Source organism: Lycium barbarum, chromosome 11, assembly GCF_019175385.1.
Source record: "Lycium barbarum isolate Lr01 chromosome 11, ASM1917538v2, whole genome shotgun sequence".
Taxonomy (NCBI): Eukaryota; Viridiplantae; Streptophyta; class Magnoliopsida; order Solanales; family Solanaceae; genus Lycium; species Lycium barbarum.
The window spans coordinates 90,047,318-90,066,459 of record NC_083347.1 but is presented as its reverse complement, the minus strand read 5'-3'; the positions used below and the strand labels follow the sequence as shown (position 1 = coordinate 90,066,459).

The following is a 19,142-nucleotide window of genomic DNA, read 5'->3' as shown; positions in this document are numbered from 1 at the left end:
GCGTTGATTGATTTTCATAAATCGATTAGGGATTTGGTTAGCGACTATTTCGCATTTTTATCATTAATAATGTTGTTGGACCTGCACTTATTTTCTTTTAGTGCTTTTGTAAACAATTAAGAGTATGATATATGGTTCGCCTGGCGGGTGGTGTTTGCTCGGTGCCAATCACGTCTAGTGGGTATTTTGGGACGTGACAAAAGGTTTGTTGTTGGAATGATGGATAGGTTTAATTGGATGTTTGGGATTCGTTACAGACTTTCAGATTTTTATATGTGATGGGTAGGGATAGTAACGTTTTTTTTTTTTTAGCTTAGAAGGGCAAATATTAAAGACCACGTACGGGGGCAAAAATTAAAGAGCAACGCATTTGAAGGGCATTCGCGCGAATTGCCAAAGCAAATTTATGCAGCAGGCTCGGCCAAATGGCAAAACCTAAGCCACGTATAGGGGAGTCAATATGTTGATTCTCAAACCATCCATATATCCACGTTCAAAAGAAGAACAAAGTTATCAGTAGTAACATATACTCAATTTTAATCCATGGCTATTCAATGCAGCAATTTTGTTCCATACTTGAGCTGCAGTCCTAGTAATAAAGAGATACCCTCATCATTTATCCGTTTCCCTGCAACTCATCCCTTTTATGTTGATTCTACCAAATTCAAGCTCTCAACTCCCAGGTTCCCCTTCTTTCATTTCTCTCTGCAATTATAACCCTTTTTCTTCCCAATTCATGACCAATTAAGTTGCTTTATAGGTTCATCTCTGCCTTGGTTTCTGATAACAAAGCTTTGGACTCTAATTATTCTGGTACTGATATGTTCAGATTAACTTACTTGGAGGTGCATTTTCTATCTTCATAGTGCTCTGTATACTGAGTATTACTCCCTCCGTTTCAATTTGTTTATCTGGTTTTGACTTGTTATGGAGTTTAAGAAAGCAAAGCTGACTTTTGAACTTATGGTCTTAAATTAAAGATACGTGGAATGTATGCAAAATACTCTTTGATCTTGTGGTCTTAAACGTGTCAGGTGGAAAGTTGAAATTAAAGAGTTGTCAAAAAAAAAAAAAAAGACGTTCTCTTTTAAACGAGTTAAAAAGGAAAGTAGGACAAATAAATTGATACAAAAGTATTATTTTTGTGGTGGGGTGGGGTCAGGGTAGGTGTTAAATTTGTTTGCAGCTTTCTAAGAGTCATGAATGAATGTTTTGGTTTAGGGGAATAGCTGGTTGTGGGAAGTGGGAGGACTGAAAATTCTAGTTGATCCTATCTTGGTGGGTAACTTGGATTTTGGAATTCCTTGGCTATATGATGCTGCCAAAAAATTTCTCAAGAATTTCCAGGTACTTCTATCAGTGCATTTATTCATTATTGGCTATTTTCTTCTGGAACTATATATTACTGAAATTGAATGTGTTTGTAGAGCAGCTTGATGACCTTCCGGTGATAGACTGCTTACTGATTACACAAAGTCTTGACGATCATTGTCATCTCAAGACATTAAAGCCTCTTTCCCGCAAGTTCCCAAACCTGAGAGTTATAGCAACTCCAAATGCTAAGACACTGCTGGATCCTCTTTTCAACAATGTAGGTGATTTATTATACATCTGCTTCCAAAACAATGAGAATGAGAAAATGGGTGTGGGTATAAGATAGTTTCTTGATAAAACAATTTGTAACATGTGGGCTATTGTCCACTTGAAGGGGAGCCTTGGCGTAACTGGTAAAGTTGTTGCCAAGTGACCAGGAGGTCATGGGTTCAAGCCGTGGAATCAGCCTCTTGCAGAAATGCAGGGTAAGGCTGCGTACAATAGACCCTTGTAGTCCGGCCCTTCCCCGGACCCCGCGCATAGCGGGAGCTTAGTGCACTGGGCTGCCCCTTTTTTTTTTTTTTTTTTTTTGCTATTGGCCACTTGGACTAAAAGATAGCAGTATGGCAAAAGACTGAGAGTGCTATTTATGTTGTTTAAGCTATAGAATGTTTTCTAACCAAAACAACTTAGACAGTAAAAGTCATTGAAACTAGTGGTCATTTAAGCTTTACTTAAAATAGAAAAAAGACTGAGCAAGCTTGCTAGATGAGAGGATGAATACCTTTGTATATATCAGGAGGAACTGTATAGATTCTTCGGTGCTGCATGTTTTAAGGTTTGAAATAGAACGCACTGTAACACCAAGAGTTGTTTTTAAGATCTCTAAATCATATCTTTTGAAACGATCTTTAAATGATATGATGGGTAATCAGTTGCTCAAAAAGACAATCTAACATTCAATAAAGTTTATGATTTTAACAAAGGAATATGGTAAGAAGATACTAACCTCTTAAGTTACTTCTTATCTGATATGTGTTCAGTCTTCTTTTCCTTTAGTTACTTCTCATTTCTATTGGAAATTAAAAGAGGGAAATGGACGGTTGATGATTTTGGATGTCATTTGTTATGAACAAGGAATTCCAGACTCTTAATGTTGTTTCCCGAGAAGTTACATTTGCTTGTAAAACGTTCAGGTCATCTACTTGGAACCTGGCCAGGATTCTGAGATTGAAGTGAGCAACGGCTTCCCGGTTAAAGTTAAGGCTACTGCAGGGCCAGTTCTTGGACCTCCTTGGCAGCGACCCGAGAATGGGTAGAATTTTGTTTCTTCTCCTTTCCGCTTCATGACAACAATAACTGTTACTTTGCACTTAACTCTTCTAATAATGTGTTGCAGATATCTTGTCACTTCTCCAAATGGTGCTCTTACTCTCTACTACGAACCCCACTGTGTCTATAACGAGACCTTCGTAGAGAAAGACAAGGCGGACATTGTTATTACTCCTGTCATCAAGCAACTTCTACCAAGCTTTACATTGGTTTCCGGACAAGAAGATGCAGTTCAACTTGCAAAACACCTTTCTGCAAAGTATGTAACGCTGAAATCTATAGCCAGCTTGTGCTAATATAATTTTTGTATTACAGTTGAAGTTGAAAAATACTCACGGGTTTGAAAAATGAAAAATAGTGTGCCCCTGAATTTATTTTTCTCATCTAATAGTGTTTCTAAGTAGATATCTGACATTATGCTTTTCTTTTATAGGTTTGTTGTGCCGATGAAGAATGGTGACCTCGACAGCAAAGGGTTTCTCGCTAGTATTGTTCAATCTGAAGGAACAATGGAATCATTCAAGGTACTTTATTATAACTTCTGCATATGCACATTTAGCAGTCTATATACTCATCATTAGAACAATCAAGGATGGTCTATTTGCATAGGTGAGCTGGACATATTGTACATTATGTGTTTTCTTTTCCTAGCTTGGTCTTATAGAAACTTCACTGCTGGCTTCTGGGTGATTCTGTATTCCTACTAAAAGAGAAAGTAAATAGGTAACAAGGTCAGCATGTGACTCTAAGTTGTACAGGTGGAAGGCTTTGGATGGTACAGGACAAATGGAAATTGAACTTAGAATACAGGACTAATATGATACAAGAATTTTACAAAAACTATTGGCTTTACTCATCAACCGTACATTTTGCATGTTTTTCCTTTCTGCGTTTGTTTGTACTTAACAAACAAGAACTTTAGTACATACCGGTAATAGAAGAAAGAAGTTCGCAGCAAGTAGGAAGGTAGCAAGACCAGCAAAACCAATAAACAGACAGAAATCAAATCTCCTGCTGGTACAGAATTATTGCTTTCGACTTGCACAAAAATCATAATTAGAGTCTGGAAGCAAAATAGAAACCTCAGTTTGAAGGCTGAAAAATCTCATTGCAAACAATGTCTACAGTTTGAAGGCTGAAAAAATCTCATTGCAAACAATGTCTATTCCTTCCTGTCCATTTGTCTGGAACAGATGGTCTGCTGCATTCTGTACTATTGGCCTTGTTAGCTGGCCAACCATAGGGTCAAAGATAACTTGAAAAAAGTCCCTGAGTTGATATTAGATGATAACATTAAGGATTTTTATTACTAGGACGTGCTCAATTTTTGAGACTTCCGACAAAGAAGAATCTGCTGCAGTCTATTTTACCGCTGTCTGTTAAATTCAGTTTACTATTCAGTAAAGTCCAAATAAGTGCCTTCCATATAGTTATCTCAAGTCTCAATGAACATTGATAACGGAAAAAGCAAGCAATACGCTGTCAAGAAAAAGATTCCATATATAAGTTACCAGTTTCGAAAAAAAAAAGATTCCATATAGATGTTCTTGGCTAACAGCACACGGAGAGCTATATCACTACACAAAGTTGGTTATAACCAGGTCTGTACACGGTTGCTTATAGCATTTTAGTTTCATTGTGGTTTACTAATAATTAGTTGTAGTCGGAATAACTCGTGTCCCTTATTTGTGTCCGCATAAAGAAAAGTATGTTTTGTTGATTCAATTGAACTTTAAAGAATTGTTGCCTATACTACTTAAATGCATTTCTATGTCGAGTCAATAATAGTTTGATTAGTTTTCTGTGTTTCTTCTTTTTGGCTTTGCAACTTGTTTCTTTGTGATGCAGGAACTTTTGTCAAAGGAACTACCAGATGCAAAGGTACTTGAACCTACTCCTGGAGAACCACTGGATATCTCAATAGCTGTACTGGGACAATAAAAAGAGAGATGTTTATTTGAATACTAGTTTCTCGACACGTGTATCATGAGTTATTTAGTACAAAGTTTTTATTAGCCACATAAGATCATTAAAAATATTTTTTTTTAGAATAATTAAGTTATGGTGTACTTGTAATACATCATTTAAAAATACTAAATGGCATATCCAAACAACAATTTTTAAACTAAAGTATCAAAGAACTAAAATATAAGCAAATAATATCAGGCAAAGAAAAAAGATTTAGACATTCAGGCCTTTTTTTTTCTTTTTTTGTTGACATTGTTGTTGTGGGGGGAAGGGGATTACAACGTGAGGATTCGAACCTTCACCAACAAGGTGAAAGTTCAAGTAGGCAACCAACTGAGCTACTAGATCCCTACATTTAGACATTCAGACTTGATTTGGTTTTCCCGCTTGATCAACTGGTGCCATATATTTTAGTTTGAACCAATTATTGTTTCGTTGTCGTCGGAGAGGTCAACCATTGACTTACAACAATTGTACATTCAATGGTATTAATACTAAAAATTAAATAATTTTCTATATTCATAAAATTATGTAAATCTTTTCTATAGAATGCTGAATTTTTCATGCACCGAGCTGCCCATGTAAAAATGTTTCTATAGTTGTACGAAAGTTTCATAATTTACTTTTATCTTTCCGTACCTATAATGTGTACATGAATTGCACTCAACTTATTTTTCTAAGTCAAGAATAAGTAGTTGTTTAGCCTAAAATACGTTTATTAGAAAGATCAATTTAAAAGAAATCTTTAGCTACGCAATTAATTCGAATATTTTAAAACTTTTGATTAAGTGATTGAAACAGTAAATAACAATTGAAATAATTGCTATAATTAAAGAACTGTATAATAAAAAGGAAGGAAATTCTTAGTCAATCTCCTGAAATAGTAATGAAAACATAAACACTAGAATCAATGAATATGGAAGAAGAGCGGGGGTGGGGAGAAGGAAGGTAACTTTTGGAAGCATGGGAAAATGTGAGAGAAAAGGACTAAAATAGTACATTATCTTTGAGTTTGGACCTAAAATTATACATATTCTTTTACATGGATCATTAATAGTCCATTATGTTTGCATGAGTGGTGCACTTTTAGTCAATTCCCAAATATTTTGTTAAAAATTTACGAAAAAGGGCAAAAATGCCCCTAAACTATTAGAAAAGGTTTTAAAATACCCTTCATTCATCTATTTTGCTAAAAATACCCCTCAATTAAACTTTTTGGCTCATTTATGCCCTTTGACTAATGGTGAACACTAAAAAAAATTAAATTACACATGACATTTTACTACTGGAAAATTAATTTTTTGTTTAAAAAAAATCTGGAAAACAGTTTTTTTTAGTATAAGTAAAAATGATTTTTTAAAACCCAAAAAAAAATCGGAAAACTAGATTTTTTAATTAAAATATCTGGAAAAATGGTTTTTCTTTTTTTAAATTAGGAAAATTGATTTTGTTTTGTCCTCAAAAATTTAGATTTTGATGATTTTATTTTTAGGACACTTAAAAAAAAGGAAATAGTGGACCTTTTTCAAAATCTGAAAAAAAAATGGATTTTTATAAAATATCTGGAAAAAATGATATTTTTTCAAAAAGCGTGGAAAAACCGTTTTAAAAAAAAAATCCCATAAAAATATTTTTTTTTTAATCTAGAAGAAAATTATGGAGTATTAGTTTTGTACATTTTACTTTAAAAATTTAGTTTTTCCAAATTTTAATTAAAAAAAATAAACCCCTTTTATAAAAATAAAAAAATTAGTTTTCCAGATTTAAAAAAATTCCACAATTGTTAATAAAAATCCAATTCTGATTAAATAAAAAAAAAACAGGTTTACCACATTTTAAAAAAAAAAATTAGTTGTTCCATATTTTATAAAAATCTATTTTTTTTAGATTTAGAAAATCGGACTAGTAGTAAAATGCCATGTGTAATTTAAATAATTTTTTTTAAAAATGTATTGTTGACCGTTAGTTAAAGAGAATAAATGAGCCAAAAAGTTGAACTCAGGGTTATTTGTAGACCTTCTCTAATAGTTCAGGGGCATTTTTGCCCTATCCGTCAAATTTTTAACAGAATATTTAGGAGTTGATCAAAAGTGCATCACTTATGCAAACATAATGGACTATTAATGTTCCATGTCAAAGAACACGTATGGTTTTAAGTCCAAACCTAAAATAATGTACTAGTTTGATCCTTTTCTCGAAAATGAGAATAGAAACTGAGGGAAGGGGACGAAGGGGGTAGGGAGGATAGAGAAGAAAATATGGAGGGGACAGGGCTGGCTCCACCTTTTTGGGAGCCTCACTTTTTTTAATACCCTATATATATATATATATATATATATATATATACTATTTAAAAAAAATGTATTGTACTCTTATACATTAATGTTGGTTTTGAAGAGATATATTTGGGTAAAAGTAAAAAGTAACTTCATCCTTTTATGGGGGAGTGTGGCTCGCATTAATTGGGAATATTTTTTGGGAGAAGTATAACTTCTTCCCTTTTAAGGTGATTGGGTACGTTGGCATAGCACCAAAATTGGTGGAATGAAATTTTTTTTTTAGATAATTGTAGATTTGTAGTATCCTTATTTATTTGGGTAACTATTCTATTGCCCATATTTACTCATTCCTTCTTCTTTTCATTAGTCTTCTACTCTTCGTATTATTGATAATTCTCAAGTCTCTTACACACCTAAACATTCTACTGCAAAACATAATGCTTACAAAAGATAAAGATTTACTTTTTGGTGTCTTCTTCATATTATCAAGCATTGTTGTAGACATCAAAATTGTATCGGATTTAAAATATGACTCTACAAGATGGGTCCAATCCGTCTTCAAACTCTAAGGTCCATTAGGTTTCTTTGAGGCTACTCTACCCTAAACCCTAGCTCAAGCCTATAAAAAGGGACACATATTTCCTTGAATAAAGATCTCGAGTATCCCATAAATTATAGGTATTCAAAAAGAGATCAAGATACCAAGTATTGTCTTTCAAATCCATATACCGAAGTGCTGCCCGATGTTCTTGGCGATCAAATACATAATAAGAAGGTCGAAATCATCGTACGTTCGAGAAACACGCCACTAACGACCGTCAAATTACGGAAAGAAATAAAAGAGAAGAATCAAGGGAATAAACAGAATTGTACCCGCACTATTTATCAATAAAATCTCTGTTTCAACAAATTTTGTTTGTGGTTGTAATTTATTTCCGCATATTAGAATGTGTTGCAAACAAATTGGCACGCCCAGTGGGACTAGTTCTGCCTTTCATCTCTTCTCTCAGAAATTAGATTTTCAAAATCTAAAGCCAATTGCTATGGTGGTCTAAAATTAGATCAACAACGTTGCAGCAAAATCGACACATCCAGCGGTTTCCTACCAAACCGCAAGGATGGACACACTAATCGGTGACAACTTTGATCGGTGAAATCAAGAAATCTGATTTTCGGTGCAAATTGAAGTCTATTCAAATTAGATCAACTGTGGGAGTTGGTCTGAATTAAGCTTATGTGCAAATTTAAATACATTGAAAACTTGTCCTACGTGGATTTGATGCTGCTCGTTAATGAAATTGTTTCAATCCATGTCCAAAGTGGATACACTCAGTCTTACCAAACAAGGGCCAAAAGACTTTGAAAAGAAATCATCCAAGGACACTGCTGTGCTTCAAAATCAACATGCAAACTGCTTGGAAAAATGAATTGGAGAATTGCTCTTCACATTTCAAATTGAAAATGGGAAAAATTATGGTGGAGGCTGTGTTGTCATCTTCACTATTACTTCAAATCTCGTCTTTGAATTCTGCAAGCCTACATTTCGACAAGTTTTGAAGTAGGGGGCATTTGTAGACATCGAAATTGTATCGGATTTAAAATATGACTCTACAAGATGAATCCAATCCGTCTTCAAACTCTAAGGTCCATTAGGGTTTCTTGGAAGCTACTCTACCCTAAACCCTAGCTCAAGCCTATAAAAAGAGACACATATTTCTTTGAATAAAGATCTCAAATATCCCATAAACTCATGGGTATTCAAAAAGAGGTCAACATGTGGCCGGATATTTCTTGACAACCAATTACTTCAAGAAGATCCACAATATCCTTTCATGGAGAGATCAAATACATCCCAAGAAGGTCCACACATATCCAAATCCAAATCATCTTACGTACGAGAAATACGCTAGTAACGGGCCTCGAAATTCCGGAGAAAAACTAGGATAGAAGAATCAAGGGAATAAACAGATTTGTACCCGTTTCATCAATAAAATCTCTATTTCTTCAGATTTTGTTTGTGGTTTCAGTTTATTTTCCGCATATCAAAATTTGTTGTAAACAGGTTGTACTAAGCAATTTACAACAAAAACAAAAGACTTTATCCAAATCTTTTGAGTAAACTAACCATTTTCTTTCATGTCTTTCCCCATTTTTCAATTTTTGAATATAATGTGGTGTAGAAAAATGTCTTGAGAATTTATCCTTTGAAAAATTTATGTCAATTATTCTACTTGGTTCCTTTTCTACTAATAGATCTCTCAACTATGTCAGAGTTTTGAGCTTGTTCTAGATTTTCTTCTTGGATGTTATTATCAGCTAACTCAACTATATTAGTGACTTGTTCATTTGAAGAACACCCTCCCATATTTTCCGATTCAATAGTTTTATTATTTGTTAAAAATCTTTCAAGTGCTCCTTTTTGGGATTTACTTAATTCTTCAGCTTTTCTCTTTTTCTCTCTTTTTGCATAACCGGAATCATATTTTCTAGTTGACATATTTAAATTGAATAAATTCTAATAATAACTAAAATAAAAATATATACTTATGAAATAAGAATATGAAGAGTGACAAATTTCCAATGAAATATAAGATAAAGTTAGAACAATAAAACCTGGTTCAAGAATTTGATAAGTTGACATAATGATATCGAAATAGTGTTGCGCTGCTTCAATATAATGATTGTTTGTTGCAATTGTAATGGTGTAAATTTTATTAAATTTAAATCCGTATAATAATTTGGATTATATATAATTCAAGATATATTAGTCCAAATAATTATGGGGTAATGTAATTAGATTAATTGTTTAAGTCCAATAAATATGGATTTGATTAAAAAGGTCCAAATGCATTGGGCTAGCCCATTTAATTGGGCTATAAATGACGAGCCCATTTTGCTAAGCCCAAGATGATGTCTTTTTCAAGAGGCCCAACTTGGTGTCACATGTCAAATGATGTGGCATGCCAAGTCAAATAAAGGAGCCTATAGAGCCCTGCCACGTGTCAAAATGATGCAGCATACTTAGTCAATCAAAGGCCAATGAAGATGGGCCACATGTACAAGTGACATGTTTCGACCAATCAAATATTGTCATGTCAGCTTAAATCTGATTGACCGAAAGGAGTCTGTCCTTATCACAACTCCTCCATCCTACAACTATAAATAGGGGTCTCATAATTCAGAAAAGGGACAGAAATTCTAACAAGAAGCCAGAGAGGGCTCGTGTATTTCTCTACAAGCTAAAAGCATTCAAGCACTCAAGTATTTCTCTGGAAGATCTAGAGATCCAGACGAAGATTCAAGATCAAGACCACCAGATTCATGATCAAGCTCAAAAGCCCTTAAATTCAAGTACAAGACAAGATCAAATCCATCAAGTTCAAGATCAAGCTCAAAAACCCTTGAATTTATTATTGAAAGGACTAATCAGATGAATCATAGAGATTGTAACACTCATATTCTGAAATCAAATACTACGATTGTTGCGATATTTTTCTGTCTTGATTATTATTTTCTCGATGCGAATTTTATTGTCTACAAATTCTGGCACGCTAGTGGGACCAAATTTTCCCTTCATCTCTTCTCTCAAATGAAAATTGCAAAACCGCAAGGATGGACGACACACGTGATCAGGAGCAACTCTGACGGATGAAATCTAAGAAGCCTAATTTTCAATAAAATTGAAGTCTATCCTAATTAGATCTCTGTGGGAATTGGGTTTCTTGGATGATATGTGATTAAAGTCCAATCAAGCTTTGTTCTATGTGGATTTAGTGGTACTGCTCTTATGAAAGGAGAGATGATTTCCATCTCTGTTTAAAGTGAGTGTATGCAAAGGGCAAAGGGCAAAGGACTACCAAAAAAAAACTATTAAGACGGAATGCTTAAAAAAAGTGAATTGGACAGTTGGCCTTAACATTCCGAATTAGAGAGGGAAATTTAAGAAGGATGGCAAGGGACTGCTTTCATCTTCACTATTACTTCAAATCTTGTCTTCGATTTCGGCAAGCCTAGAATCCGACAAACCTTGAAGTAGGGGGCATTTGTAGGCATCGAAATTTTGTTGGACTCTACAAGATGAGCCCAATATGTGTTAGGCTTTTTTGGAGGCTACTCTATCCTAAACCCTAGTTTACCCTATATAAGGGGGCACATATTGCCTTGAAAGACGACTCGAAATATCCCATAAACTCATGGATATTCAAAAAGAGGTCAATATGTGACCGGATGTTTCTTGACAACCAAATACTTCAAGAAGATCCATAGTATTCTTTCATGGAGATCAAATACATCCCAAGAAAGTCCACACATATCCAAATCATCCTACGTTTGAGAAATATGCTACTAACGACCCTCGAATCACGGAGAAAATCTAGGAGAGAAGAATCAAGGGAATAAATAGATTTGTACCCGCGTCATCAGTAGAATCTCTATTTCTTCAGATTTTGTTTGTGGTTTCAGTTTATTTTCCGCATATCAAAATTTATTATAAACAAATATAAAGAAATAGAGATTTTATTGATGAAGCTGATACAAATCTGTTTATTCCCTTGACTCTTCTCTCCTAGATTTTCTTCGTAATTCGAGGGTCGTTAGTAGCGTATTTCTCGTACGTAGGATGATTTGGATTTGGAAATGTGTGGACATTCTTGAGATGTAGTTGATCTCTCCATGAAAGGATACTGTGGATCTTCTTGAAGTATTTGATTGTCAAAAATATCCGGCCACATGTTGACCTCTTTTTGAATACCCAAGAGTTTATGGGATATTTGAGATCTTTATTCAAGGAAATATGTGTCCCTTTTTATAGGCTTGAGCTAGGGTTTAGGGTAGAGTAGCCTCCAAGAAACCCCAATGGACCTTAGAGTTTGAAGACGGATTGGACTCATCTTGTAGAGTCATATTTTAAATCCGATACAATTTCGATGTCTACAAATGCCCCCTACTTCAAAACTTGTCGAAATGTAGGCTTGCGGAATTCAAAGACGAGATTTGAAGTAATAGTGAAGATGACAACACAGCCTCCACCATAATTTTTCCCATTTTCAATTTGAAATGTGAAGAGCAATTCTCCAATTCATTTTTCCAATCAGTTTGCATGTTGATTTGAAAGCACTGCAGTGTCCTTGGATGATTTCTTTTCAAAGTCTTTTGGCCCTTGTTTGGTAAGACTAAGTGTATCCACTTTGGACATGGATTGAAACAATTTCATTAACGAGCAGCATCAAATCCACGTAGGACAAGTTTTCAATGTATTTAAATTTGCACATAAGCTTAATTCAAACCAAACTCCCACAGTTGATCTAATTTGAATACACTTCAATTTGCACCGAAAATCAGACTTCTTGATTTCACCGATCAAAGTTGTCACAGATCAGTGTGTCCATCCTTGCGGTTTGGTAGGAAACCGCTGGATGTGTCGATTTCGCTGCAACGTTGTTGATCTAATTTTAGACCACCATAGCAATTGGCTTTAGATTTTGAAAATCTATTTTCTAAGAGAAGAGATGAAAGGGCAGAACTAGTCCCACTGAACGTGCCAATTTGTTTGCAATACATTCTAATATGCGGAAATAAATTACAACCACAAACAAAATATGTTGAAACAGAGATTTTATTGATGAATTTTGCGAGTACAAGATCTGTTGACTTCCTTGATTCTTCTTTCCTAATGTTTCTCCGTAATTCGAGGGCCGTTACTAGCTTATTTCTCGAACGTAGGATGATTTGGATTTGGATATGTGGACTTTCTTGGGATGTATTTGATCTCCATGAAAGGATATTGTGGATCTTTTTGAAGTATTTGGTTGTTAAGAAATATCCGGCCACATATTGATCTCTTCTTAAATACCGATGAGTTTATGGGATATCTGAGATGTCTTTTCAAGGGAGCTATGGTTTAGAGAGTGGCCTCCAAGAAACCCTAACAGATATTGGGCTCATCTTGTAGAGTCCCACAAAAGTTTGATGTCTACAAATGCCCCCTACTTCAAGGCTTGTCAGAGTGTAGATTTATCGAAACTCAATGACGAGACTTGAAGTACCAATTAAAATAATGAGATTTTTTTCATCGTATCCCAATACAAAAACATTTAACATTTACATATGTAGGTGCGTGAATTGACAAACTCTTGGAACAACAAATTTCACTTAAACAGTACTACCTTCTGTAACGACCCATTTGGTCGTTTAGCACTTTTAGGCCTAATATCCCTAAAACACCCTTTTCGTGGTCTAATTTTGGTATCTATAGCTTGCGATAACGGGTGATTCAGTTATTGAATTGACGAGTAAATTTTAGAATATATGTATTTAATGTGTGTGAATAGTTTATTCATAGAAATAATATTTGCACACATATAAGGTGTAAGTGGGTAAATATGGTATTTGACGGAGTGAATAATTGGTTATATGTTTAATATTAACGAGAGATTAATTATCTATAAGTAGCTTGTGGTTAATGATTAAGGTGGACATCATGACCCTCTGCGTGGCAGCAACTAGTGAGTAAGTAAATAAAGTGGCTAAGTGTGCAATTGGATAAATATTGAATTAATGAAAGACATGGAGATAATTAGTGATTATGTGGGGCATGGAGATAAAAGGACGGATGGTATTTATAAATAAACAAATTGGTGACAATTATGTTAAGAACAGCTATGGCAACTAATGTGTCAAGTTATGGCTTAAGGTGGGGTGTGGATCCCACAGCTCACTAAGGAAATAATGAACACAGCACTTAATCATCTCATTTTGATTTCCATCAAAACTATCTCATTTTGTTGCTATTAAATAAAGAAAAACATATGTAGAAGAAGACAAGTCTATTAGTCAAGGAATAAAGTGACAGGTGTCATGATTAACATGACTACGTGTAAAGTGACTCATGAATGTCATTAATTATGGGTCAGTTGCTAGAACATTTGGATGAGCACATAGTGTAGACAAAATAGAGTAATAAATTGTAGAAGGACCCTTTTCTTTTTAAAAAGGGGGGAGGCCCACGGTCAAACATTCCTTTTAGGAATCCAATGTATTATTTCATCAAAATGAGCTATATCCATAAAGGATTATGGAGAGCAGCAGTGTACATACGTTGCAATCAACATGAATTTTCATTTTTGGAAACAACACGACCTCCCTAAAGAGAAAGCAAAGTGTAATATTTGTCGAGGACTTTTTAATCCCGATTTTAATAAGTGCACGATTTGCTTGTAAATTATAATTAGTATAGAAATATTAGTGGAGATTAGAGATTAATTAACCATGATTAAATTATTAAATGGGATTCATAATTAATTAAGCTAATTGGAGTGCTAAATGGACCCACCACAACATGGTCAAATCTGATTGATCCATACCATAGTGGGACGTGTAGAATTAGTGGGCTGCATATATATATATATATATATATATATATATATATGTCATTTGAAGACTAATGATGTAAGTGAATGAGTGGACATTGTCCACGTGGGAACAAAGGGACATTCATCATTGAACCTTATTAATATTCCATGTAAAGTTACATATGGAAAGAAGTATTAAATATATAGCATCAAACCATTTTCATCATATCAGGTCCAAAGAGGATATATACCACAAGGTCAGCTATATTATGGAAGGGAAAGTAATATTCTGCTCAAGAAATATATCACGCTCCTACAAAATATCAAGAACGACTAGGAGATCTGATTCTCTTCCACTTTTAGTATATGTATGTTGTAGTAAGTTCATATGTATTAGCTATTCAATTAAGGAAACACATTGATGCATCTATTCACCATATCCAGCAACGTCAAATTATTATTTCTTGGCACATAAGGTAAGAATCCTCCTCTCCTAGATATTTTCAAATTCATCTAGGTCATTGCTAAATTGTGGGAATTGATGAAATAAACACGAACTTGCGAATAGAATTGTCATTTGATAAAATTGGAATTGTAGGATGTTTTTCTTGTTGTAATTATGTGATGTAAAGCTGAGATTTGTTGAAAATGATGCCCTTATCATATTGAGAACATTTTTTAAAGTTAAAAAGGAAACATACGAAAAGGTGCTATGAAGTGTACGGATCCTAATGCGAGCTTGTCGCTCATTATAAATTATTATGAAGTTGTTATGGGTATGTATGTTGCGTTGTTGAGATATGAATTGGATTTTGTGGAATTATGAGGATTGTTATGGTGCTATGTTCTTATGGATTAGATGTACATAAGGTTGTTGGTGTTGTTGTTGTGATTTGAAACTAATTTGGAGTTCGCATGGGGTGAATTATTTAGAGGAGATGCCGCCCGAATTATATGATCCTTAGATAATGGGTGAAATTATTTTTCAATAAAATTTCAAATCTGCCCTTGTGGGCCCAAGGCCACTTTTTGGAGTGCGTTTTTGGTTTCGAATATAGGTATAGCAATATGGGCGCTCTTAGATTCGTATTCTAACGTAGATTATATATTTGATAGACTTTGTCCATTCGGAAGCACTTTAGAAGAAAAAAGCTTTGGCGGGAAAGTTCGTGACGCCTGTTCGGCATTGAGGTAGGTTACGGCTTACTTTATGTCTAGACTCCGATTAGCAAAACGTATGTAGATAGTAGTGGTTAACGGGAAAAGCATGATAGGTCTTCAGGCATGGTATGGAGGTGAATTCCATCTAGGTTGGTATCGTCAGTTGTTATGTGGGCTTGTCGCCATTATTGCGATATTGTTATGTGGGCTCGTCACCATGGTTGTGATTTCATATACTTGATATAATTCCCTCTCTCTTGTTATCTCACTTGTCATATGGAAGAGGAAGGTTATTACTGAGAAATTGAATATTGAATTGCACTTCCTAGTATGAATCTACGGAACCTATGACTGCGGTAATTATTGATGTTGATTTCATGCGAGGCATGCATCCCATATTTTATGTGCTATTTGATGTAATTATCACCTAGTTGTATCTTTATCACATACTAGCTCACTCACCTTATGAAAGGAAAGGGTAATATTGATGATGGAGCCATGGACAATAATATGACTTGTACTTGTTTATTGCATATTGATGATATAGTTGAAACTGATATCATGCATGACATGCTTCCATATTACTTTTATGTTGTCCTAATGGTGAGGAGAGTGATTGAGAGGCTCTGAGGTCTTTGCCGGAGATTGAGAGTGACAGAGAGACTCCGAGGTCTTTGCCGGAGATTGAGAGTAATTGATAGCCTCCGAGGTTTCTGCCGGAGAGCACGAGTGGTACATGGACTTCGCGGGTCCCCCATGGGTCATGACTATGAGGCATTGCCATAGCATGTGTGTACGAGAGTGGAGCGTGAGAGGTGATTACTGCATTGCATAACATTTACATAGCACGACATTGCATTGCATAGCACTCCATTTGAATTGCCATTCATGTCATTGCATGGCACATTCTCTGATTGATTCTTGACTTGTGAATTATTGAGTTGTTGTTTGTAAGTATTTATTTTTGAGGATTGATGAACTCGAGGTTTATAAATTCCCCCCTAGGCTTATAACCTGAGATATTGAAATCCCTTGTGACTATTGTTACTACAAGACTTTCATATGTGCTAGAGTTGTGACCGTGTTTGATTACTTATCTGCTTACTTGTTAGTTGCTTCTTATCTATATGCGTGAACTAACCATTGTCGGCCTATGATACCTACGAGCCTGGTGTTGTGCTCATACTACTCTTGCTACACTCCTTGTGAAGTGTAGAGTTATTTTCAGGTGATGTTCGGAGTCTCACGACCGTTTCGAGGCATTCGTCAAAGGCGTTTGGGTGAGCTATTTGAGATCTTGCAACCCAGAGTCTCTCCTTAGATTTCTGTTGTTCTCTATCCTTAAACAGAAGTCGTATCCAGTTGAGTCTGTTATCTACTTCAAATTGTAAACTTCTTAGAAGCTCTTGCATGAGTCTAGACCAGGTTTTGAGAATTTCTTATAATAAAAGTATTTATTCCGCATGTTGTATCAAATTAAGGTGGTTACCTGAAGGGTTCGCCCACCAGGGAGGGTTAGTGTGGGTGCCCGCATGATCCATGATTTGGGTCGTGACACCTTCAATTTTCATAAGATAGTACTAGTGGAACTAAAGCAACGTCACATCGGACCAAATAGGAGCAACACTTAACTTTCCATTGGAAAAGAATTAACAGAAAACTTCATTCTATGAACCAGCTATGGCACCTTATGGTTATGAAGATTTTAATTCTTTCTTTGTCCATATAACAAAATTCTCTTTCTGCGTCATGTAGCTTTAGCAAGGAATCGCTTAAGGCATCTCCTTCGCAACTTCGTGGCTTTGGCGAGAGACTATTTGGAGCGTCTCCCTCCCTTATGACTTTAATGGAGAATTTCTTGGATAGAGAACAAGAGATTTGCCGCTATAGATTGCCCCCATTGTTGGAGACTAGGTATGATTTGTGAGAGATGAGATGAATGGCAGATTTGGTCCCACTGGGCGTGCCAATTTGTTTATAACAAATTTTGATATGCGGAAAATAAACTAAAACCACAAACAAAATCTGAAAAAATAGAGATTTTATTGATGAAGCGGGTACAAATCTGTTTATTTCCTTGATTCTTCTCTCCTAGATTTTCTCCGTGATTCGAGGGCCGTTAGTAGCGTATTTCTCGAACGTAGGATGATTTGGATATGTGTGGACTTTCTTGGGATGTATTTGATCTCCATTTCATGGATACTATGGATCTTCTTGAAGTATTTGGTTGTCAAGAAACATCTGGTCACATATTGACCTCTTTTGAATACCCATGAGTTTATGGGATATTTCGAGTTGTCTTTCAAGGCAATATGTGCCCCCTTATATAGGGTAAGCTAGGGCTTAGGGTAGAGTAGTCTCTAAAAAACCCCTAACACATATTGGGCTCATCTTGTAGAGTCCAACAAAATTTCGATGCCCACACAACCTCTAGTACTTGTAACAGTAAACTAGCTAGTGAAGGTATTAATGATTGGAAAAATCGTAGTGCTAAGCTCAAAGATCATGAAGTAACAAACGGGCATATTATTAATATGGTTGTGTGGGTTGATTTAGAAATGAGATTGCACAAAAATAAAACAATTGATAAAGATGTGGAAGAACAAAATAATACAGATAGAGCACACTGGAAAAATGTACTGTCACCATAATCAAAACTCTTAGGAAAAATAATTTGGCGTTTAGTAACAATGAAAAGATTTATCAAAGAAAATAATGGAAATTTTTTAAGCCTAATTGAAATGATTGCAGAATTTGATCCAGTTATGCAAGAACATATTCGGCGACTTAAGCATGAAGAAATCCATAATCATTACCTTGGACATAATATACAAAATGAATTGATAAACTTGTTGGCAGGTGAAATCAAGAATAAAATTAAAGAAACAAACTACTTCTCAATCATACTTGATTGCACTCCAGATGCAAGCCATCAAGAACAAATGTCTTTTATATTGCGGAGTGTGGATATTTCAGCTACTCCAATAAAAATTAATGAATATTTTTAGAGTTTTTAAAAGTGGATGATACAAGTGGAAAAGGTATTTTTGAAGTTATTATAGATGAGATAAAAAATATTAGACTTGATATTGATAATTTAAGAGGACAAGGATATGATAATGGATCTAATATGAAGGGCAAACATCAAGGAGTTCAAAAAAGACTTCTCGATGTAAATCTTAGAGCATTTTATACACCTTGTGATTGCCATAATTTAAATTTAGTACTTTGTGACATGGCTAATACTTGTACGAAAGCTATATCTTTTTTTTTGGAGTGATACAACATATATATACCTTATTTGCTTCTTCTTCTAAGCATTTGAATGTTTTAAAAGATTTTATACCCAACCTAACTCTTAAATCATTGTCACAGACACGCTGGGAAAGTCGTATTGAAAGTATTAAAGCATTAAGATTTCAAGCACCACAAATAAGAGATGCTTTATTGAAACTAGTAGAAGTTAGTGAGGATCCAAAAATTAAAAGCGAAGCTACTTGTTTAGCAACATATGAGCTTGAAAATTTTGAGTTTTTATTGGGTATGACTATTTGGTATGATATATTATTTGTGGTTAATTCAATTAGTAAAAGTTTACAATCTAAAAATATGCATATTGATGTTGTCATAGATCAGCTAAGAGGTCTAATTTTTTTTTTTTTAAATATAGAGAAGAAGGATTTGCAATTGCTATGATTTATGCTAAGGAAATTGCTTCTAAGATGAATATAGAACCTGA

The 19,142-nt window shown here is 34.8% G+C and overlaps 1 protein-coding gene across 2 annotated transcripts; it reads left to right on the top strand.

The window, feature by feature from the left end:
• The first annotated feature begins 410 nt into the window (after positions 1–410).
• On the top strand, positions 411–4,665 carry LOC132617885 (uncharacterized). 2 transcript variants are annotated; one of them, XM_060332953.1, is made up of 8 exons: positions 416–683; positions 761–845; positions 1,222–1,347; positions 1,433–1,591; positions 2,511–2,629; positions 2,714–2,905; positions 3,080–3,170; positions 4,495–4,665. In XM_060332953.1, the coding sequence occupies exons 1-8, from the start codon at positions 544–546 to the stop codon at positions 4,585–4,587; spliced, it is 1,005 nt and encodes a 334-aa protein (XP_060188936.1). In that variant the 5' UTR covers positions 416–543; the 3' UTR covers positions 4,588–4,665. The 2 variants fall into 2 exon arrangements, with proteins under 2 accessions (XP_060188937.1, XP_060188936.1); XM_060332954.1 differs by lacking the exon at positions 1,433–1,591 and having other exon boundaries at positions 411–683.
• Positions 4,666–19,142: the final 14,477 nt, after the last annotated feature.